The sequence below is a fragment of the Marmota marmota genome, unplaced genomic scaffold (genome assembly GCF_001458135.2).
Source record: "Marmota marmota marmota unplaced genomic scaffold, marMar, whole genome shotgun sequence".
Taxonomy (NCBI): domain Eukaryota; kingdom Metazoa; phylum Chordata; class Mammalia; order Rodentia; family Sciuridae; genus Marmota; species Marmota marmota.
The window spans coordinates 13,913,149-13,938,099 of NW_026000240.1; the positions used below are offsets into that span (position 1 = coordinate 13,913,149).

Here is a 24,951-nt window from a genome sequence, read left to right on the forward strand (position 1 = left end):
ATATATATATATATATATATATATATTCCTTTAATTTCATTGAGAGTCTTTCTCACTATAAAATCAGTAGTTCCTCCTCAAGGTGAGGGTGGCTGCTTATTTGCTGAAATCAACATAATATTGAATGATCCTCTCTGGCAGCCAAATGGAGCTGCAGGGAACATGAATCAGACTGCAGGAACAAGAAAAAAATATAACTAGGCAGGCAAGCCAACTTCATATTGTCTGTTCTGAGAGCTTGGAGCATATTCACGCCCCTCACAGGGGCAACAGGTGTGGTTTGGGATTAAAAAGTGGGGCAAGAAGGGGTTTAGGAGATTCCCATTCCTTTCCCTCCCCCAAGGCCTGTGGTATCTGGGGCCAGGGCTGCATTCTTCTGCTTTCAGTTGTCCCCAGGGGTCAGGCAGCACCTGCATGCTTTCACTGTGGCCAGACTCTCTCCCTATTGACGTACATGCCTTACTCAAAATTATTAAAATTATTAAAATTATAACAGCTGACCCTGTTGAGAGCCACAGCCGAAGGGGCCCCAGCAAACTTCCAGCTGCCAGCTGATGATTGGCTCACAGCGGCCCCAGCAACATCTAGCTGATTGGCTCCTCTGCGGTGATGCTCATTGGGCTGTTTCCCTGCCCTTTCAGACCACGGAGCTGCTCATTGGGGGACTTTTTTGGCTCCGCCCACGTGACCCAGCCAATCGGCCTCAAGAGCAGGAGGATTGTGGGAGGTGGAGAGAAGCTTGTGTGGGAGAGAGAGGCTTGTGGAAAGCCGGTGGTGGCAGTTGAGGCTCTGAGGATTTTTCCTGAGAGGCTGTTTTGTTTGGCGTGTGTGGTTCTAAAAATAAAGTTAGTTTCTTTTGACAAGTGGCTCCTGATTGTGCCCAGCCAGACTGCGGCATTTGGTGGCTCGCACGGGGAGCGACTGAGGGTAAGTGAACTGCTCGCCCCTGAGGGCAGGGCAAGAGGATGGGTAGCCATTTTAAGATTCTTCTTTTGTTATTTTGTTTCACTTTTGTTTTAAGTTGCCTGTCCCTGGAGATGTGTAAGATGGAAGAAAAACCGCTCACATCTGAGGAACAGATAGGGAGAAAGGACGGATGGACATTTCAGGAGGCTATTATAATGATTTTGTGTTGTTCCAATTTTGTTTCACTCAGTTTCAGTTTTGTTAGGCGTTATCTTGTTGGGTTGTATTATAGTAGAAATACGGGATCAGAAATTAGTAAAAAACAAACTGAAAGAGTGTTAAGTAAATTGTTAGAGGAAGGAGGCATCTCAGTAAAATCAAGAACAATCAGGGCATACGTTGATACAATACAAAAATGTAGCCCATGGCTTTTTAAGGAGGAGTTGTTAAATATATCACAATGGAACCATCATGGTGAAGATTTAAAAAGAATAGAAAAGAAAAGCCCAGGGACTCTGCCAGTTGGCACATTGCCATTGTGGACGTTCATATCTTGTTTGCTTAGTCCAAAGCCTTCAGTTCAGACAATGGTAGAGGAAGAAGAAGACATAATGATTCAAGTAAAAGAGAAGGTCTCTCAAGTTAGTCAGACAGAGGAAAAGATTCAAGTAAAAGAGAAGGCCTCTCAAGCTAGTCAGACAGAGAAAGAAAGTGTAAAACAGAAAAAGCCATCAGGGGGAAAGTTACAACAGGAGACTGCTACTAACACCTTTCTATCACCAGAGGACGTAAGTGTCCAACTAACAAGGCCACCTCCATATGCTGGGAGGTCCCCAACCCCCGCAGTTGATAGTTGGGATCCTGAGACAAGATCTCAAATATTAACATGCCCTGTATTTGAGGCAGGAGGGCAGCGATTTTACCAAGTTTTAAATTTCAAAACAGTGAAGCAGCTAAAAGAGGCTGTAACAACCTATGGTCCTCAAGCACCCTTCACTGTAAGCATGGTCGAATCCATTAACAACTTGAACATGACGCCAGCAGATTGGGCTAATATGTGTAAAGCTGTGCTAAATGGAGGACAATACCTGTTATGGAAGGTTGCCAATGAGGAATTTTGCAAGGAGACGGCTAGGCGAAATGCAGCAGCTGGTTATCCTCAGAGAAATCTAGATATGTTGTTAGGAAAGGGACCTTATGAGGATCAGCAGCAACAAATTGCATATGATCCTGGTGTATATGCACAAATTGCTGTAGATGCAATTAAGGCATGGAAGACTTTACAAGGACATGGAGGTTTACAAGGTCAATTATCTAAGGTAATACAAGGAGCTAATGAACCTTATGCTGAATTTGTAGATAGGCTTATTCAAACAGCTACCAGAGTTTTTGGGAATACAGAACAAGCAATGCCATTACTAAAACACCTGGCTTATGAGCAAGCGAATCGTTGGTGCTGATAACGCCAAGGTCGCGGGTTCATTCCCCGTACGGGCCACCAAATGCCGCAGTCTGGCTGGGCACAATCAGGAGCCACTTGTCAAAAGAAACTAACTTTATTTTTAGAACCACACAGGCCAAACAAAACAGCCTCTCAGGAAAAACCCTCAGAGCCTCAACTGCCACCACCGGCTTTCCACAAGCCTCTCTCTCCCACACACGCTTCTCTCCACCTCCCACAATCCTCCTGCTCTTGAGGCCGATTGGCTGTGTCACGTGGGTGGAGCCAAAAAAGTCCCCCAATGAGCAGCTCCGTGGTCTGAAAGGGCAGGGAAACAGCCCAATGAGCATCACCGCAGAGGAGCCAATCAGCTAGATGTTGCTGGGGCCGCTGTGAGCCAATCATCAGCTGGCAGCTGGAAGTTTGCTGGGGCCCCTTCGGCTGTGGCTCTCAACATGACCCACAGAGAGCAGTGTGTCCAAGGGCCAAGCTCATTCTACAAGCTTTTAAGATAGCTACTCCTGCATGCAACCCTGGTACAAAGCACTACCATCACTGCCACTTTGGAATCGGGCTCAAATAGAAAGCTAACTTGCCAGGTCACAGATTCCCTTTCTGTCTCTGAAGCTATACCCCAGCTGGCATGCCACCAGCCCTTCCCACAAACCCAAATCTACTCATGCACAAATCAGTCCACTCCTGTGTGCTATGTCTCCTTCATCATCACAGTTTTGCAGTCCTTTTTATGTATATGTGTGATTTACTTACATAAGCATCATAAATACTCTGGAAACACAAAATAGGTCAGCAGTTTTTAAGCCTTCTAGTTTCAGGACCCTTTTACCTTCTTCAAACTTATTGAAGCCTCCAAAGGGGTTATCTGGGTTATATCCACTGATACTTACCGTACATGAAATTCTAATTGAAATATTAAAAGAATTATCAGACAAGAAACCTAGTGCATGTTAAACACATGACATGTTTCAAGAAAAATAACATTTTTCCATACAAGAAATTAGAGCAGTGATATACCTATACATTTTTTGCAAGTATTACAACCAAACTCAATTAGTGGTAGTTTTCTTGAAGGTTAGTTGCTATGTACAACATTGATTAACTTTTTTCCTCATCTTACATTAAAAGTCACTGTCTATCTTGCATTTTGTATGAATCTTTTTTGTTTTTTTTTTCTGTGCATGCTTTTGTAAAATTAACCAACATTGACCACATTGGTCATTTGGCAAAATCATGGTTCACCAAGTTGGGTGTGTCTCCCAAATGTGAACGCACTTTGCTCATTGATATCACAACTCATCTTGTCAGGAAAGTCTTTAAACACTGGGACAAACATAGCCATACAGTCAGTGCGTGGCACAGCCAAAGCACAGTCAAGTGTTTCCCTTTCTGGAGCTGAGATGACCCCCTAGCAGAGTCTTGTGTGCTGTGGCCTCCTGTTCTTCCTGCCTGTGTCCCGACTGATCACTGATCACCGTGCTTGTTCCCATGGAGTCTGGGGGCTCCTGCTTCCTTTCCCTGCACCACCCCCTATGGGTGGTTCTCAGACCTGGCTGTAAGACTAAGTCGTGAACTCCCTTCCTGATCCCTGTTCAATTGCCCTGACATGGGTGGGGTCCAGGCACAGGAATTTTTAAATCTCTCTGATAATTCTCATGTGCAGAAGGGTTGAAAACCACTAATCCAAGTAGCGTCCTAAATCTCTGAAAATTTGAGAATTTTTCATTTTAGGAAATGTGGATTTGTCCCCATAATTCATACTTTTCTCTCCTCTGTCTTCAATCAGTTTATAAAAGAGTAATAAAAAGTATTTTTAATACGTTTGGTTGCCTGAATAAAAAATGTCTTAGTTTCTGGGTCTGCTACTCTTTGTTTAAACATTTTCTTTCTTCCCTGCTCAACTCTTTGAAGTCCCCACTAACTCCAAAGAGGCAGTAGTAGGTGAGGTTAGAAGTATAAAACAAACACGTTTTCTCAGTGGGGCTTGGCCAGGGCACCTGGGCTCTGCATAGGACCTTTAGAAGCCCAGGGTGCTAACCTCCTTGAGGGTGTTTTTCCAGGAGTGTCCCTCTCCCATGATACCACCCAGAGCTGGGAGGGTGGACCCTGGTCCCTCCTCTCACCACAGTTCTTCTTTGGTTGTGAGAGATGAACTCTTTCATGTAGCTGAGATTTTTCTGGATTTTAATCTTGAAAGTCCCTTGTCATGGGAACCCCATCACCATGGTTTGTGTCCCCAAAGGTCTAGGTGTTAAGGGCTTGGTCATCAAGGGTGAGGGGTAGTGGGACTGTTAGGAGGTAGGGCTTGGGGTCATTCGGGGTGTGCCCTCAAAGGCTATCATGGGACTTCAGCCCCCTGAATCTCTCTCTTAGCTTCCTGGCTCATGATGTAAATGGTTTTGCTTTGCTGCACTCCATGGCCATGACGGACTGGCTCTCCACAGGCCCTAGGCAATGGAGCCAAGTGATCGTGGACATACTGTGAGCCAAAACAAACCTTTACTCTTTATAATCTAATTATGTTAGGCATTTTCTTGTAGCAATGGAAAACTGACTAACACATTTATCAATCATGGGGTGGGCAAAGCACAACTGTGGGGTGATAGTAAATTACTTCAGCTCTGGGAAATCTGTGTAATAGACTCATGGCAGGTGAACTGAGGATACATCACTTTATATACCTCTCTCTTAAGTCATGGAAAAAATGTGTGTGTATGTGTGCACATGTGTGCTTATATACATACCACACATATCACACACATAGCTATTTGTCACTGTCACACTGTAGGAGGGGGTAATGAAGCGCTGCTTCTCAGGGAAGCACAGAGTGAGGTTCTGCAAGCCTCTGGTCATAACCTCATTTTATGCTTCTGTGTAAGGGCTTCTTGTCCAGTGCATGCTGAGGATTAAACTGAGCTCCTTGCACCTTACGTGAAGCATGAAGCTCATCTACCATGGACGTTCCCTAGGGGCCCTGGCAGCCCTCTTGCACTCAGGAACACAAAGGAGCACTTCAGCAGTACACATGGGTGGCCCTTCAAATAGCAAAGTCACCAAGAAAAGGAAAGATACAGAGATGAGAAAGTGGTGCTAAGGCCACAGAAAGAGTTGGCTTTCTTCAGTATCAGGGGGGACAGCACGTAGCATGTCACCTTGTCTATCTGTAGCTGGGAAAATCCTTGCCCACTCTGCTCCTGTCTGTGAGGGACCATGGAAGCATCATAGTGTTGACTCAAGGTTACAGACGACTCAGTGAGGAGGTGAATTTGCAAATATGAAATCACTGAGGCAGGTAGAAGATAGATAGACAGACAGATTATAGATTGTAGATAGATATAAATGAATAGGTGGGTAGGCAGACCAATTGATGGACAAATCTGAGATCTTTGTGGTTCTCCTATAAAAGGAAAGACATCCCACCTGTTAAGATGTGACTTTCTATGAAGCCACTGAAACCATCCAAGAGAAATACAAGTTCAGTCTGATTTATCAGCTTAATTCAGAGCAGGTAAAAATTCTGAGTTTAAGTCTCCTATATGTCTTCCAGTTCATCTCCTACTATCCGCTGTGGGTAGATTTTCTTACTGCCTTTACACTAATTGGACTGATGTTTCATTGGTAAACTACCATATATTCAAATCACAAGACCTCTGGCTGTTTCCTACCCACATTTTAATTCTCTGCATTACATATTGTGTGTGATGTGACCCAACGCAGATGCACAGGTTGAAGATGGGGAACAGACACTTGCTTTCACTCTGTATAGCAGAATAAGAAATCTGTGAGTGGCATTAACATATTGAAATATTTTTCTTTTTCTTTCTTGATTCTCCCAATAAAGGACAATAAAAAAGACACTTGAATAATGTCATTTAGAAAAGAAAGAATCCATTTGGTTTGAGACAGTAAAATTACAGAACTGCTCTAGTGTGGATGTGGTTTGTCCCACAAAGATTCATGTGCCAGAACTGTGGTCTTCAAAGAGACTGTACTGAGAGGCGATGGAGCCTGTAAGACACGGGGCCCAGTGGGAAGTGATTAGGTCACAGGGCCCGACCTTCAGAATGGATTAGCGCAGGTCTCAAGAGTGGGTTAGGTCTTATAATACTGGATTGGTTACAGTAGGACTGAGTTGCTACAGAGTGAGGCCGCCCCACATATTTGACCTCCTTTGTTCCCATTTCTATCAATACGTGATGCCACCTGCCATATTGGCCCAGCAAGAGGCTCTTTCCAGATGCAGCTGCTCCATCTTGAACTTCCTTGCCTCCAGATCTGTGAGCTAAATAAACCAGTCTCAGGTATTTTGTTACAGCCACACAAAATGGACTAAGACAGACACCATCCCTGAATGAAGCATCATCATGAGAAAGTCAAAGGAGAAAATTATCTGCTTATCTTTTTTTTTTTTAAAGAGAGAGAGAGGTAGAGAGAGATAGAGAGAATTTTTTTTTAATATTTATTTTTTAGTTATCGGTGGGCACAACATCTTTGTTTGTAATGTGGTGCTGAGGATCGAACCCGGGCCGCACGCATGCCAGGCGAGCGCGCTACCGCTTGAGCCACATCCCCAGCCCAATCTGCTTATCTTTTATAACAGATCCAGATATCTCTGGATAAAACCATTAAGATATGTTTTAGTTTTGGAGCTGGCTGTGTCTTGGTTGTTATCTGTGACCACTCCATAAAGGAGGCCCCTGAGGTCTTTTTGCTTCATTACCTGAATTAACGACTCAACTTCCATTAGGAGCGGCTGCTTTCCAGCAGGGCAGGCCTTTGGCTACGGGCCTTTCCTCCCCTCCTCCTCCTCTTGCACCCTCGTAATGGTTGATTTGACATGTCGACCTGATTGAGCTAAGGGATGCCAAGATAGCTGGTAAAGCATGCTTTCTGGGTGTGTCTCTGAGAGTGCTTCTGGAAAAGGTTAGCATTTGAATCATCAATGGTATAAAAAGGATCCACCATTGCCAGTGCGGGCTGGCATCATCCCATCTGTTGGGACCACGTGAATAGAACAAAAGGACAGAAGAAGGGAGAATTCTCTCTCCTTCTCTTTGAGCTGAGATGTCCTTCTTCTCTTGCTCTTGATACAGAAGGTCCTAGTTTTTGAACCTCTGGACTCCCAAACTTAACCTCAGCAGCCCTCAGCTCCGCTCTCTGGCTCTCAGGCCTTGGAACTAGGCCTAAACAGCACCAATGGCTTTCTTGGTTGTCCAGTTGTCCCATGCTGTGGGACTTCTCAGCTTCCATAGTAGCAAGAGTCAATTGCCATAGTAAATCTCCTTCTAAATAGCTACATCTACTTGTCTTATTGGTCTGTTTCTCTAGAGAACCTGAAAAGAACTCCTGCATACTTTTGCAAACTAATTCAAATGTCACCTCTTTAGTGAAGTTCTCCCTGACTCTTCCAGCCAAAGTTGGTTGCCCCCAGGCCTGTGCCCCTCAGCCTCTGGCCCTACCCTCACTGTAGCCCTGACATGCCCACCTGCAATATATGTGCCAGGTGAGCTTCATTTCCCACTGTGCTTTGCAAAGTCTGCACCACACCAGACTCGTCTTTGGACCCACAGTGCCAGTATACTTCCTGGCATATGGCAATATTTATTGTTATGGAAGATCACCCCCTACCACTCCTGCACAGAGCTCTGGAACTGAGGGTGGGAAAGCCTGATGCCCTTCAGAAAAATAGCACTTTTTACTTCTCTACTTCCTTTTGAGGGTGGCTGCACAGGTGGATTTATTTGATTTTAATTTTTGGCATGGCCGGCTTTATGGTGAGACAAACTTGGGATGATTTCTACCCCTGGTCTTTATTGGTTGTATAATTATCAGCATCTTCTTTAACCACTTTGGGCCTCAGTTTCTGCATTGGTAAATTGGAGCTAGCAGTCCAGTGGCGGATACTTCAGATCACCTGTTTGCAGTTGCATCTCACTCTGTCACATCTGCCTTATCAGAAGAACCCCACCCTGCCATAAAGAGAAAATGATAGCTACCCAACTCCTGAAGGAGGGGCTGAGTTTATGACCTAATCCTGGATGAGTGGACCTGAGGTGAAGCTTTCTGGGGTGGGAGATTGCTAGAAAATACCGCAACCCAGACAAAAGGAAATAGGACGTGCCTCTTTTCTTCAAGTAGACTTGCTGCATCTGCACATACTGCCTGGGTCTGGGATGGCCATTGTGCAGGCATGAGGGGCAATGTCAGGAAGCCAAGTCAGATATACTGAGGATGGCAGAGAGGGAGGGAGAGAGCCTTGTCACCAAGGGTCCTTCATGATGTGTGGCACTCCCAGCTAGCTTTGGACCACCCTGTCTTACAGGCCTGTCGGGATAGGAGGTGATAATACTCCTCCTGCTGTTACCAGAATCTATCATGATGTGAGGAATAAGGAAATGATACCTATGAAGGACCTGGCTTGGAGCCATTGATTAAAAATGGTGGTAATCAAGAATGGAAGTATTGGGGAACAAAATGCAGCAAACTAGGTTATATGCAAGCACAAACATATCAGAGGGAACCCCATGTTATGCCTGATCAAATGCACTAATAAAAACACAAGTGAAAATGGCAGCAACCAATCATAGTATAAGCATTATTTCAATAGGATCTGATGATCCCAGAAATATCAATGAAGGGAAAAAATAAGTTATTTGATAAAGCCTGAGTGTTTTATTATAAAGATTATTGTCTTCATTGCCAGGTGTGTTATCTGGCACATAGGAAATACATTTTAAAATTTCAATGATTTTTTTCACATTAGAACATGTGTGCTACATATGAAGGAATATGTAAAAATGTCTGTAAGTATGGAAACAGAAAATTCTCAATGGCATGGAAGGCATCTGTGAGCACCTCCTTCCCCACTTCCCTTCCCCCAGAGAGCTCCCTTCAGTGACACCAACTTTCAGTTTTAAAAGCCATTTTTAACTAGTGGGCCTTGCTCTGGAAGAGGTAGAAGTCTACCTACCAAAGGCATGTGGTTCTTGGTTCTATTATACCAGAAGGATTTTTTTTTTTTTTTTTTTTGGGCCATGGTTGGAGGGGCAAGATACCCGGGATTGAACTCAGGGGCACTCGACCACTGAGCCACATCCCCAGCCCTATTTTGTATTTTCTTTAGAGACAGGGTCTCACTGAGTTGCTTAGTGCCTCAACGTTACTGAGGCTGGCTTTGAACTAGAGATCCTCCTGCCTCAGCCTCCCAGGCCACTGGGTTTACAGGTGTGCACCACTGCACCTGGTACAGAAAGGCTTTTGGTACCTCTGTGCAGAGTATAAGATGTTAACCTTTCAAATGACATTTCAAATAGTCTCACTGACTGTGGGGTTAGAGTCACTTTCCTTAGAAAACGCAGAACCACGAAGTCACTAAACACCCTGGCCCTGTTCTCCTGAGCCGGGTGTCAGGTGGCACCATACCAGCCACACCAAGGCCTCCCTGAACCACACCTACACTGGACACATGCGGCTCCCCTCAGCAAAGTAGAACTGGAAACAAAGGAGGTGGGAGTCCACTGCTCAGATGCTGGTTCCTGTAAAAATTTTCTTTGAGTAAATATCAGCCCAACAATTCTACCTTCAGGGAGCCGAGAGGCCACAGCAGACAGGAAGTGCACGGCTGCACTGTGGCAGCTCACAGCGCAGCTCAGATGCTCTCCCTGAGTTGGATCTGGCGCTATGGTGACCAGTCACAGAACCAGAACAGGTGACTTCATCCTCCATGCCTCAAAGCAGTGTCTGAGCAGTGCCTGCCTCAGAGTGGCTGTGAGGACTCAGTGGGACAGAGCATGAAGCACTGGGGATGATGCCTGGCAGTGACATGCTAGACAAACCCAGCTGTCATGACTCAAGCCAAAAGTCCTAATGGGGAAGTCCGTGAGTTATCAGGAAAACTAAACCCAGCCATCTCGGAAGCCCTGTGTCCCTTCGTTTTTCTCAGTTCTTTCACTTTGTGACTTAGTCCTAGAAATGCCCCAACCCAAACCCAATGCAGCATAAGCACCTGGGGATCGGTGTCATAGTAACCCGAAAATACACTTTCCTGGAAATGAAAAATCTCAACAATTTACCAAGAAAGGCAGTTTCCTTAAAAAAAAAAAAAAAATTCCTTGATTGAATCAAAATATACAAGCTTGTTTTCTTAGTAACCTGAACTCAGTTTTAAATCATTAACTACAGATACCCAGATCATTAACTACAGGTATTTCAATTGTTTTCTCCTTGCAACAATTTCTAGTCGTTTTCAATCTATTTCTGTTTTGGAAGTAAAAAAAATGATATTATAACAATTTTAATTCTGCAAAAAGTTGTTGTTATTAAAGCCAAAAAGGCAAGACAGCAAGGGCCAAACTGTCCAGTAACCTATGAATTCCAAAATAATTCTGCAATTAATAAATTGCATTTTTATGCTCTTCTGACATTAAAATATTATCATAAAATATATATATATAATGCTTGCAAATAAGGTAGACATCAAATGTTAGTTCATTATTCAAAAGCGAAGAAAAGAAAATGTTTTTAAACAGAGTCGCAAGATGTCAACTACTAAAATGCTTTGTGTGTGTGTGTGTGTGTGTTTGTGTGTGTGTAACAAAGTAGAGAATAAGTTAACAGAAGCTTTGCTACTCTCTCTCTTAGGTAAATAATCCTCCAATTGGGAGCTGATTATTAAGATGTCCCAATAGCCTATTTCTCTCATCACTTGGTCCTGCTCAATGTTTCCAATGTCATGTTGGGGTAATTGAACATATTTTTTTCTACCCATTGATGATATAAATTGCATTAGAATGGCAACATGTTTACATATCCTAAATGGCCATTTAGGGAAATGTGAAAGGAAGACACCTCCACCCTTTATTATTTGTGATTCTGTTTGCATGCCTGGGAACAGTCTCTACGGGCACTTGGAGAGCAATAAATCATGCCAGTGAAAACTGCTGTCTGGGCAAAACCATTTTTAAAAAATATATCCAGTAATAAAAGTAAGAAACAGCTGATGGAAACAGATGTATCCTTTGTTTTGCATGAACTTCAAATTTTGTAACATGGCAAAAATTAAACATGAATTGAACCTTGTTCAGTTCTAAGCATTTGGCAGATGCTGATGTGAGTGCCCCGGGTGTGGGAAGCTCTGGGGGGACAGTGCTGTGTTTTTAGAGCAATTGGGGCTCAGACTTACTTAATGGGGAACTTGTTATGTCTTTTTTTAAAGATGTTTGAATGAAATTGAGGATATGAATAGGAAACCGGAGCATGGAAGCTGCATTAACTCTATGCCCATGCTACCTGCAACAATAAGGAAACCAAGTACAGTGTGTCTTCCCTTGGATTGATTTTTTTTTTTAAAGGGAAAAACTCTGGACATGGTCTGATGTCAAATAAATTTTCCTGATTTAAAATTACCTTTCACCAAAGAGCATTCAATGTGAGCAGCTGATGTTTCAAAACGGAAATCCCTCTCTCTATTTGTGCTGAGTTTATTTTCCAGCATCTTTTCATTACATTGACCCCCGCCCCAATACTTACACATCTTAAAGCCCATCTAATTTGAACTTGGAAATGGTGTCGCTTTGTGGATTGAGAAAAGATTTAGAGGTTCTATAGTTCAGATTTACTTTCTAAAAACTAGGAGCTTGGGAACATAGCCTCTTAAAGGTAAATCTTTTGTGTACGCTCAAGGGACCCAGAATGAATCAAATTGAGCCAGAATTTCTTCTCCCACCGTGCATGGGCCCTTCGTGTAAATGACCTCTCATTGATTATCCCAAACAATGGTCCCACTATTTCCTTTGCATCAATTAAAGAAACTTTTTGAAAGACCACTGAAGACTTAGCATTGAAAAACTTCTAGAGAACTCAGAGTAGCCCATCTTTAATTACCCAATATTTGTTTAGCAAACGTGTTGTAATCACTGAGTGAGAGAAAAGAGGAACCACAGCCCCTTCTAGGCCAATCATAGAACTGTTTTGAGGAAAGATGTTGTTGTTGGTCCAAACAGAAAGAAAAGATGGAGAGGAGGAAGAAAGACAGAAAGAAGGGAGAGAGAGAGAGAGAGAGAGAGAGAGAGAGAGAGAGAGAGAGAGAGAAGGATGGTTGTATTTAAAACTTTGGCCAGGAAAAAAATAAGTACCCATCTCTTTGGTTCCATGGAAAAAGGAGCACTATGCTAAAATTTAACTCAGCTGAACTGTATATCAGCTACAATTGGACTTTCCACAATTTTCTTATTACATGACATTATTTACTCATTACATAATTAGATGTAAGTTACCTACTTATTTTCAAAAGAACGAGCCAGAATGTTTTACTCATGGTAGTTGAAATATAACTCCTAAATTATGAGTTAGACAGAAATATTTGGGTATTATTTTATTACTTGCAGGGGAGAATTAAATGGAAAATGCATTTTGCAAAGTATAAACCTAGTTCCTTCCCACTGATCCCTACAACTCTCCCTTCCTTACTTCCTGGATTTCTTTTTCGTTTTTTTGGCAGGGTTGTCCTGTAGCAACTGTGTTTCATTGTGAATGGCTTTAACTGTTTTCTGAAAGGAAGATGAATAAATGAGTGAGTGAAATCAATCAAGCAGCACAGCCACCTATCGATATGTCCTCTGTGAGGGAGACGGAGTCCATGTGTCTTGCCTTTGAGATCATCTTGCTCCCTGAGATGAGGAAGGCAGATTATACTAGGCAGGGAGCTTTGTAATTTTGTAACTGCCGACCCCTCCAGTATGACTGTATCTACTAGTCCTGATGGTCAGGAGCTTCTGTGGTTTGTATGTCTGTCTCCTGCCAAAGTCATGCTGAAATGTAGTTGCCATGGTAACAGTATTAATAGAGGGGACCTTCAAGAGACCATTAGGCTATGGGGGCTCAGCCCTCATGACTGGATTGGGGCCCTTCTCTCAAGAGTGGGTTCCTTTTGAAAGGATGGGTTTGGACCCATTTGTCTACCTCTTACCCTCTCTTGTCCTTTCATTGTGGGATGATGCAACAAGAGGTCTTGTTGGATGCAGGTCCATTGATCTTGGGCTTCCTGGCCTTAGAACTGCCAGTCAGTAATTTCTGATCATTACAAATCATGCAGTCTGTGATACTTGGTTTCGGGTGGGCAGCTGCTGCATAGATGGTGGGCTCTGGGACACATTTGCATGAGGAAAGGGAAGCTGGATGAGACAGGGTCAATCACCGCAGGAGAAGGAGGAGGAAGGAAAGGCCACGGGGAGTGTGGACAGAGTAGTCTGACCCAGAGACTTGAATGAACATCAGCCACACTTAGAAAATATAGATGTTAGCAAGGAAACTCTAAGGGTTGCTCAGCTCAGTTTACTAATCTCAAATAACCACTGTGTCTTCATTGACTTTAGATTGACTTGTTTCTTAAAAGAAGCCAGTGGACATCAAGGTATTTTTCTCAGTGTAATTTCTTACATGTTCCCTGTGTGTTTTCACAGGCCCTCTGGCCAACACCAGGAGCTATAATGTGAACATTTCAGTGTGATGGTCCCCGCCTGCTGCTTAGCCAACTGTAAGTATGTCTTTTCCTGTGGGACTGTAGTTCAGACCCCACAAAACAATACTAAGCTCCTAACTCAGTATAAAATAAATTAAGGCTTAAAATTTATGATAAATAATGAAGAAGCTGAAATGCAAGTATCAGTAGGAAACAGCACAGTGCTGGCCTTGCACCAAGGTTCTTCAGCTTTCACATGCTCTCTTCCTAGTTTTTAAGAGTACAAAGGTAGTAGAACCTTGTATCGTGGTGACACTTCTCTGTGGGACCCCGCAGGGTGTTGGGATTGCTTCCAGATCCTCACAATAAACCAAGTAAATTTGAATCTACAAATCAAAGCTCGAGCAGTAGGTGAGTCTTGTACGTACTCCCTCTGATATCTGTGTGAAACTGTGGATTAGAAGCACCCCTCCACAGGGCGGATGGAGAGAGGGGTGCTAAGTGTGCCCACAGGAATTAACACATCTTGCCCAGGGTGGGGCATTTCCAAGAGAATAAACAATAAAGCCCTGCTCAACAACAGAGAGGATTCATTAAGCTCAGCATCCCTGCAGTACCTTGCACACAGCAGGTGTGAGATAAATGCTCATATACTCTCTAAATAAGTAAAGATTGATGTTTCCTGGGCTCCTATTTACCCTAGCACTGCCAAAGCTGATAATTTATAAAGTGTATTGATTATTTGCTTTGCGACAAATGGATCTTTCAGAGAAAGCTATGAGAGTGTGGTTGCAGACCAAATGCATGTCATCGCACGTGGTTGCACAGGTGTGGCCTCGTCCGGCTCTCCAGATGAGGACCGTGGGCTGGATCCCAGGGAGCATCACATCCTTCACAACCACATGCCTGCACACCACGCAGGGAGCTTGTCACCTTGCAGATTCTCATCCTAGTTCTTGGGTGACACACAGTGCTACTGGTCTGAGGACCACACTTTGGGCACCACATAGGAGACAGAGCAACAAAACCTGGAAACCAGTAGCCACAGCTGAGGACTGGAACCCAGTGTCTGTGGTCGTCCTGTCCCTCCTCACATACAGCCTGCCATGTCATGAGATGGCATCTACTGGTGCAAGGCCTGGGTGTGCAGCCAAGTTCCAGTCTCTATGTATGGAGTGGCCAGTATCTGTGGGCCACCTGCTATGGCCCAGTCCTTGGAGAGGCAATGCTAGGGACCCGAGGAGGTCCTTCCTTCAGAGTGCTCACTGGCTGGGAGTGGGCATATTCACTTGCTAAACAAATGGAAAGCGAATGTTCCCAGAAGACCAATACGTGCTACACTGCTGCAGATGTACACTCTGGAATGTTCAGACCTGGGCAGATCACAATGGCCTGGGGCGGCTGCTGAAATGCCTTTGTCTTGGGTTGGGCATTTATTTGGAAACAGCAGAGAACCAGTAAGGGAATGGAAGAGTGGGGAAAGGAGGGAAGCAGAACTTTCTGTTCCCTAAGAAATTCAGTGGGAAGTTTATCTCATTTGAGGGATGAGGGAGTGGAGGTATTGATGCCCCAACTCCCACACTGGTTGCAGGGGGCTAAAGGCAAAGAGTGGAGAAGTAATTCTTCACATGTGCATAACAGCTTGAGGAGCTGGGGAAGGCCATGAGGCAGGGAGGTACAGATGCTGGCAGTTGGAAATAGCAGAGCGATGCAGGTCTGCGGGCTGGGGGCAGGGCTAGGACTGCTGTCTCAAGACAGCAGCAGGATCTGAGCTGGAATGAGCAACTACCTCACCCTCTTCACCCCAGCTGCTGTCAATGCTGTCTCCTCTCTGGGTTAATTCACTTTTGGCTCATGGCTCAGAAGAGAACCCACTGATTTTTAAAGGCACTTTCTGTTCTCTTTGGGGGTGGCACACGCCAACTTCCCTCACTGATACCAGTGTAAGAAAGCCAGATGGTCCCCTCTGAAAAGACCATCCAGGGGGCTACTCTACAAAGGTGCAGGGACCAGGCTGCCCATTTGGGGCTCAATGTCAGGAGAGACTGATCAGGCAAACACCCTTCAACCTGCTCTGCAGCCTCCTGGGGCTTGCCAAGCTCACAGTCATAGGGGAAGCAGGGCCCTTTGTGGACTGGGTCAACTGGGCCCAAGCAGAGTTGATAATTACAGGCTTTGTTGAAAATTGTTGCAACATAAAACTTTGGTAACCATTACTTACTATTCTGCAGTTTCAATTGTTGGAGAGGACTGTTTGTCCTTTCACAGGCTCTTGGGTTTTTGGGGAACTCTGGGGTACATGGGATCACATTAACATATCTGCACTATGAAGAAAAAAAATTTTTTCCAAGACCACTTAAAGTAGAGAGAGAAGGAAGCAAACAGGAACTATCTGCTAATGAATGTGATACTCCGTGATTGGCCCCAGCCTGCAACCTGTCCACCTCTCTCCTCCTACCACCATTTATGCTATGCTCTAAGTATTCCTCAGGTCTGCAGAAGACCCAACACCTTCCCAGGGGATGGCTCCTCTAAATGAGGTGCTTTCTCCAGATCCCCTCCCCTTCTTCCCCAACAGGCTCCTATTACCCTACAAGCCCCACTTATAACACCCCCAACCCCATGCAGGACTAGTTCCTTCTTCCTTGTTCCAGTTCACAATTCAGAAATAGCAAGTGCTGAGTTAAATTCTAATGTCTGTACATCTTCCTCACCCCCATTCCCTGGGAGCTCCTCTAGGTCAGGGGTCCCATCTTGCTCTTCTTTGTGTGCCGATTACCAGCGCTAGGTCTCGAACCCAGAAAGAATCAACAACTCAGCCCTATATAATTGAGGGAGGGAGGATCAGGAATAAGGGCACTCTTATCTGAAAGTACATTTTATATATACTTGGAGTCATTTTGTTTTCTTCACACTTTGTTAGAGATTTAGTGTTAGTATTGTTGTTATTTATCTATTTTTTTTTGGAGGGGGTACCAGGGACTGAACTCAGGGCACTCAACCACTGAGCCACATCCCTAGCCCTAGTTTGTATTTTATTTAGAGACAGGATCTCACTGACTTGCTTAGTGCCTCGCTTTTGTTGAGGCTGGCTTTGAACTCATGATTCTCCTGTCTCAGCCTCCCAAGCAGCTGGGATTATAGGTGTGCGACAATGCACCCAGCTAAGTGTTAGTATTATTAATAGTTAGCATGGAATATTTTTATGTTATAGAAAATACAAATTATCTTCATTTTAGAAAAAGAATAACGTCCCCAATTGATGATAATTTTGTAGTATTTTAAGTGCCAGCCAGCTAGGAAAATGAGTCCCTGGCCATTGAGCCTATTGAAGTTTTAACTCAATTCCTCATCTTTGGGGAAATTGTAGTCCAAGCACAGTTCCTTGCCCTTGAGGAGTGACCCCGGATTCTTTAGTCTTGATTTGCAAGGTAAGGTGGGAACTGTCCCTGAGCTCCCCTTACACAGGATGTTTTCCAGCCGCAGGATGCGCAGAGCTCTGCTTGTCAGTTGCCTTATTCATTCTTTTCCTTTTCCTCCCCAAAGTGTTTTTGTAGGCCTGCCGGATGCCACAGAAATGCGACCTGGGCAAAATGTGGGTCACTTCTTTATTTGAAAAGTGTCCACAACTCTGAGCCCAGAGAGGATGTAATTAACACGTCCTGGGGCCAGGCCAGCACATTCCAACCAGTTAGAGGATCGAGGGGGAGGGCACAGGATTTAACACCCATGATGGCGCGGCTGGACTGGGGGATGCCACTCGACTCCCCACAGGTGCAGGCTAGCCGTCTCCAGCTAAGGAAAAACAAGTAGCCATAGCACCCCTACACGCGCTATGAGATCATTGCAAAAGCGTTCAAAAGCATCTCATTTCCGCTCCACCGCTACATCTGCTGCCTTGTGGGCCTGCATGGGCTCAAAACATGGCAAGGGAGAACCCGGTACCTGCTGCTGTCTGCCTTCTGTAGCCCAGGCCCTGAGGAGAGCCCAGCACAAACCAACCTGGCTTCAGTTCAGTTACCTGGGACATATGTAGGACGGGACATTAATTTCAGCCTGTCAGGTTCAAGTTTGAGGGCACATATTTCTCAGGCAATGAAAGGCCTGGGCCACAGCAATAAAGTACATTAATTGATGCTTACTGTTTGTTGGACACTGCTCTACACAGGTTGACTCACTAAGCCCTCAGAACAGACTTAGGAGGTAAATATCGCTAGGTCACTTGATAGTTGAGAAAACTGAGTCAACAGAGGTGAATTGACTTGCCCCAGGCCACAGAGCTGGAATGCGGCTGAGTCAGAATTGAAACAGGTGGGCTGACTCCCGCCTACACTCTCAGTCACCATGGAATGCTGTGTGGACGCTCCCCCCCACCCCCCCACCCCACCCCAGTAAAACTTATTCATGGGATGAATTCGTTCAGGGACCAACCCTAGGTGGCATTCAGTGCTCAGGCTCCCATGATGAATGGGGACACACCCTAGGCTATAACCAATGATGGACACTCCTCTTGGGAGCTGCACTTGAGCCAGTCTGCTGCCTCCTTTGAGTCCATGCATGGAAACCTCTTCTCATGGTCCACTCAGAATCGTCTTTCACCTGGGGCACTTACCAAGGAGCCAGGATCTTTCCGTATCGTCTATGGCCAGGCCTCTGGCATGCTTCCTGGATGTTCACCCTGTGCTTCCCTCTCTGTCATCTGTCACCTGTTAGATATGAGGGTGAGCTGCCTGGGCTCTGGAATTGTCCACCCTGTCCCTGTCATGGACACACAATGCTTGTGCATATATGACGTAGAATTCATGTTTTGATTCCTCTTCAATTGCATCCCCTGGAAGAACTATATGGTGACTTGATCTAATGAAAGCTTCCAGCGAGAGTCCAGCCTTCCAGTGCTTAGTTAACTGTGCCCTTGAGTTCTGCCCCATTCTGTCGGCCACAAGTGAATTCGATGGATATGGTGGGATTTCTTTCCTCTAGAAGCTCAGAGACTCATGGAGGAAAAACAGATGGGAATCCACAAATTATAACACAGAGAAGCTGAAACATCACGGGGTGCAACCCAGCATTGGGGGAGAGGCAAGGGTGATGCATCTTGCCTCAGGAAACCGGGAAGACTCACACAGGAGGCAGGGTTCCAAGGAAAGGAGGCGGTGCTGGTCGGGGCTGTCCCTGAAGGTAGCACAGTGTGTCAGGGAAGGGCACAAGATGCTCAGGGGACAGAAGGCAGGGCATGGAGTAGCCTAGGCAGGGAAGAGGGGAAACTGGAGGGGCTGGGCCAACCCCAGGCATCCCATAGTGTCCTGGAGGTGGTAGGCGAGCCCACAGAAGACTTCACAAGAGGAAGTGGGATTGCAACTGTATTTTTAGAAAGAAAACTGGCAACTATAAATATGCACTGGTGCAGGAAGAAGCCCACTCTTCCCTTGCTGCTCTCTCCAGCAGGGCAGGGTTATTATATCCATGTTGCTGTTCTGTTGTTAGTTGAAGTTCATTGAGCATGCGCCATATGCCGGCCCCTGTGCAAGATGTCTCCGATCAGTTGTTTGGGGAGGACTCTTAGGAGCTACAAAGAAGTCATTTCTGATGTTCAAGAGGTATCTGTTGAAATATCCTCATTTGAGAAAGACGAAAGGACCCATGTGGTTTTGCTATGTCTACGACATATCCAAAAAATGCTGCTTCTTGTTTATGATTTTGCTTCAACTGAGCCTGGCACAGGAGCAGGGCAAGTCCAGGGGTGATAGAGAGCTAAACATGACCTTAACCAGGCAGAAAGGTGCACCTCAAGGGCAACACTTCAGCTGCCCCAGAAGCACAGGCCTCTGCCCTGTGGTCCTTTCACTTGAACTCTGCATTTAATAGATGTGTTCTTGGTACAAGTACAAACTTGGAGACGGTCTGTGAGTCATTACATGGTCTCCCACGGCGACACAAACACTACAGGGCCATTAAACCCAGCTTTGTTTAAACTTGGGCAAAAAAGATCTCTTAGTTAATTTGGGGGTTAGAGAAAAATAGGAGTTTGCCTTTTGTTTTTTATATGCAATTTTCTGGGCTGGGTAATACAGATGGGAAAATTATGATGCTGCTATCAAGCTGTTGGGAATAGTCTGCCCACCCAGATGGGCTCTGATTGGAAAGACAAGCACGTCTGGTCAGGCTCCTAGTGGCCAGCCCTGCAGTTCTTGCATCTGGCTTCATGCAAGCACAAAGCATGAGACACAGGCCCTGGGTAATGTAACTTGCATGGCTCCGGCCGACCCCACCCACCCCACAGCCATCTCTGGATTGGCAATTGCATACTTTAAGCAGACCTCCCTAACGATCAAACCAGGGAGTTTTCTGGAAACCAGGCAGCAAAGGAGGGGTCTCAAAGTAGGTTCCAATGAGCCCCAAACTGTACATTTCAACAGTTGGGCAAGACTTTCCTGTATTTCTAAAATTTTTAAATCCCAGCAGACAAATGACTTGCTACTTTGAACCCCTATTCACAACTAAAGCGTTTTTACTAGAGTGTCAAAGAGAAAAAATTCAAATTGAGTACATTTGAAAATGAGACCAGTGCTCCTGGGACCAGAGCTCACTCAGGTTCTCTGTCTCATGAAATCCCCAAACTCCTGGCACCTCAGGTACTCCCACGGCCTGTTCTCTCCCCACGACCCACGCTCTCCACACAGAAGGTGGTGGGGTTTTCATGGAAGAGTTTTTGCCTTTCTCTTTGTTGAAATTCCTCTCCAATAGGAGTTTGGGACCCCATACTGGACTTCTGTCTTCACGCCCACCTCTCCATGTACCTCCATAACTTTCTATTGATTTTTCAAAGAACCTGGATAGGAAACACTCACACAGGTTAGATTCGCCTGTTGAATTTGCTCTTTAGGGATATTGCTCCACAGGTTTTTCTTTATAAAGTTTAACAAATTTTACTTCAGGTAAGCAGGTACTAGCTTCTCAGACAACTAGATTTATTCTTGGGACATCTGAGCTTTGAAAGGACATTCACATGGTAGGAAGGCAGGCCTTAGAAATAAATCAGACAGGTGTTATTTCTGAGCAAGGGGGCTCCCTGACATTTGTGGGTGATTCTATCAGCCTGGTCTTAAACGAGATGGATTAATTTGATCAAAGAATGCCGGGTGGAAGGGAGGTATTCCAGGGTGATGCTGTTGTTTTTGAGGATAGAAAATAGACCCAGAGAAACTAAATGACTGGACCAGCTGCAGAGACCTCTGCTCATCCTTCACTAGTGCTTCTGCCCTTCTGTCCACAACCTGGGCATGCAGCTCCTGCATCCAGGCTGTGTTCCAGCCTCCCTCGTGTGCATGTGACACTCAGCCTGTGGGGTGGGAACTCAAGGTTGTATTTGTCAGGAAGAGTCCCTCCCTCCTGTCCCCTTCCTGCCGCTAAGGTTCTGATTCTATGGGTGGAGACAGTACCCTCCTGGACCATGAGTTGGAAGCCATGTGCCCTAGGTGTTCTCAGGGAGAGCAGCCTAAGAAGGCAGGAAGCTGTGCTTTTGAAATGTGGATCTCAAAACAGATGGCTGCTTGGATATTGTGTGTGAGAAATGGGTGCCTGTTTCTATTTAACTCACTGTTGTTGGCTTTTTCTGTTATTCTCTATCAAACCTAGTCTACATTGCTATATCAGTCATCTAGAAAATTATTAAATTGATTAATAGTAGCTCGCTGGAGGAGGGCAGGATGGGTGATGGGTAAGGCATGATTCTGAGTCTATCCCTTTAAACCCTCTATGTCGGGGGTTCCCAAGGAATGATCTACAAATAGCTATGGCAGAATTGCCCTGGCAGATATTCCCATAAATCCAGATTCCTGGGCCCCTTTCCTGGAGATTTTGATTTAGTGGCTATTCTATGGGGCCAAGACTTACTTAAAATCTCCCCCATGTAATCCTGGTACATAGTTATATTTGACAATTATTTGATGGATAATTGTTCTCTGCTGATTGTTGAGGCAATCAGAACTTCCAGAAAATTTTGTTTGGAGGGCAAAAAGCAAACAGGATTGAATTCTGATACAAATCACTCTCCTCCTTTGGTGTTTGTGGGTTCTGCATTCATGGTATTTGACCAACTATGGATAAATATTTGGAAAAAATTTTGCCTATACTTAATATGTGAAGATTTTCAAAAATTATTATTCCCTAAACAATATAGGATGATGATTTATACTACAGTCAGTATCATAAGTCATATAGAGAGGGTGTAGAACACACAGGAAGATGTATGAGGACTTTAGGCAAATACTGTGCCATTTTACACAAGGACATGAGAGTCTGCAGAGTTCTCCTTAGGTCCTGGGACCCTCTCCCAAGGATGCCCAGGGAACAGATATCCTCAGGTAACTTGGTACCTCTGCCCTTCCCTGCACCCACTGAGCGTCACACGAATGTGACCACCAGAACACTCTCAGGCTAGCCTCCACTGAGATACCCCTACAGCAGCATGACTGCATGTCGTGGGCTGCACGTAGGTAATGTTGTTTTAGATTTTTAAATTACAATTTTCATGGGAGCTGTAGTCCCCTCCAATATGCATTGCTACATATTAATGCATCATAGATTGTTTGTGACTAAAAGAACTGCTATTGAGGTGCTTTTTTTTTTTTTTTAAGGTTCTAGAGTCTCAATCTCAGAGGTTGCATTTTTGGTCCTTGCAAAGGTCTGCAAGGTCAGCAGAGTCTGTCAAGCAGATGACAGCTGAGGCATCCCCAAAACACACAGCAGCAAGTCCTCCTGGCACCAGCAAGTCCCAGGGTGCCAGGCAGGGCAAGTGTACCGGAAGGCAGAGGGTGTTAGGTGCAGGACAATCCCAATAGCAGCGGGGGGATTACACTAAGCAGCAAGTCCACACCAGGGGACCCTGTCCAGGACATCTCACATGGCACGAGTGGGCTGCTCGGGCGAGTGATCCCCTTCTGGGAGGCTGGAGAGGGGTTCTGAATCAGAAGGAAGCCCAGGACTCATGAGCTTCCCACAACTCTCAGCAGAAATAAAACAGAATGGCACTAAAGATTCATTTTTAAGACAACATTTGAAAAGAAATATTAAGGATATCAAAGAGCTGACTCCAACTGGGTCATTGACTGCCTCAGTCTACGTGTGGGTAAGTCATATAATCTTTCTGTTTCTAATTTTTTTATCTTGTACAGAATCAAGGGATTGAACTTGATGAACCATGAAATTCCTTTTAAAAGTTGGATGATTTCGTGTTTATCTAATAGCTAATTATGCACAAGTGAATTAAATGAAAACTTCAGTCAATGATATATTTGCACTTAAGGGTATAAAAATTCAAAATCCTAATATAAAAACCATCCGAGAGACACATTTTGTGTGTGCATCTGCATGCACACCCTCAGAACCTGAATTTCTAGAAACTTTCTTCCTCACTTAATCCCCACAAACTCTGATGGCCTTCTCTTGTCCCCGCTGAAACATTCCACTATGTAAATATTTAGGCTAGATTTTTTAAACATCGACAAACATTTATTTCACTCTCCCAAGTGACATCATCCAGAGGGCTCAAAGCATGCTGAGCCAGGCCTCACTAACATGACAGCTATGGGCTGTGGGGAGCAGGTGGTTTCTGAGCCCCATCCTGTACTTATGGAGGGTCCCCCAGGTTAAGTGGAGCTGCTACTAGAAATGGAATAAAGCCTTTTATGAGCCACTGCTGTTAATCGATTTGAGTGTGTCCTTGTGCCCTCTCCATCCTAACCCCCCTTCTTCCTCAGGTGATGGCCAGGCAAGGAAGTCCTTACATCCTGAACTGTCCCCATAACCAACAAGGTTCAAATCAGAGGTCACTGTCCCTCTAAAAGGTTTGAAAGAGAAACGGGAACCCAGAAGTCCCAGGACAAAGTGGAGGCTCTGGAGCTCCAATGGTTTAAGTGCCAGAAGGATTCAGGGAAATGGAGAGAAAAGCCCAACTTACTTCATCCACAAGCCCAACAGCTCCATAAATCCTGGCCAGCTGTCCGATGAGGCAAGGGAACCTTTCCCCGATCTCCTTCAGCCTCGGAAGGAAGCTGTCCAGCGCCGCTGGCTCGTAGCCCGAGATCTCTGTGAGGATGTTTAGGATGATGTCATTGTGGGTTGCATCCTTCAAATGCCTGATTAGGAAAGGAACACACTTCTGAACCACCTACAGAGAGACGAGAGGAGGGACGAGTGAAGAAACGAGAAAAGCAGTAGAGCCCAATCGACTTCCAAAGCAAGTAGGTGGAGTATTAAAACAGAACTCAGCACACCTGGGATTGTCACTCTCGCTGGGACAGAAGCAAACCTCTACACTTCGGAACCTAACATTCACAATAAAATCTCTAGGCCTGTTGTTTGCTTCTTCTTTTAATCTGAGCCTTGTGTTGCAGAGAGCAGTTCATAAAATGCTGAGATGCAGCTACTTGTCAATCTAGTTTTGATGTGTTGTGTCCCAGCAAAGTTATATCCTCTGAAACAACTGGGGGAGCTGTAGTTCGGAGGACTTAATGTAAGTATGAAAGAGGTCCTTGGTGACTTTACTCAAAGCCTTCAAACTGGCAACATACTGCTTAGAAATGTTAATAATAAAAATAAGGGAGGAGGAAAGAGCTCCACATTTTCTTCAATTTTCCATTTTGAAACAAGAAGATGAAATTATTAAAGCAAAATGATTTCCACCATATTACCACTGCCCTTTCTTGGTTCTCAGTGCTTTTATTAATATAAGGATGAAATAATTTATATTCGAAAATGTGACCCTTTGAAAATTTTTTAGGTACCGAGGATTGAACTTGGGGTGCTTAACTACTGAGCCACATCCTCAGACCTTTTTATTTTTTATTTTAAGTTGCTTGGGGCCTTGCTAAATTGCTGAGGCTGGCCTGAAACTTGTGCTCCTCCTGCCTCAGCCTCCAAGTCGCTGAGATTTCAAGAGTGACCACTGTGCCAGGCTCTCCCTTCATTTCTTAAAGTCTGTCTACTTGACCTTGCTGTCAAGACGGAAGCTTAACATGGCTTTTCTGAAGTGATTCCTACTCTACTTTTCACTCAACTCCTGGCCCACCGTTCCTCCCTCTGGCATTCTGCTCCCATCACAGATCACACTTCCACTGTGCTGAATTGCCAA

The 24,951-nt window shown here is 44.9% G+C and overlaps 1 protein-coding gene across 11 annotated transcripts in view; it reads right to left on the bottom strand.

Moving 5' to 3' along the window:
- Veph1 (ventricular zone expressed PH domain containing 1) overlaps positions 1–24,951 on the bottom strand; it is a 256,719-nt gene that overhangs the window by 154,519 nt on the left and 77,249 nt on the right. For 10 of the 11 annotated variants that reach the window (XM_048794148.1, XM_048794145.1, XM_048794142.1 and 7 more), the window contains one exon: positions 23,779–23,988. The exons of the other annotated variant lie outside the window; for it this stretch is intronic. In XM_048794148.1, the coding sequence (XP_048650105.1) occupies positions 23,779–23,988 (210 nt within the window). The remainder of the gene's footprint in view (positions 1–23,778; positions 23,989–24,951) is intronic. 11 annotated transcript variants of the gene reach the window in all.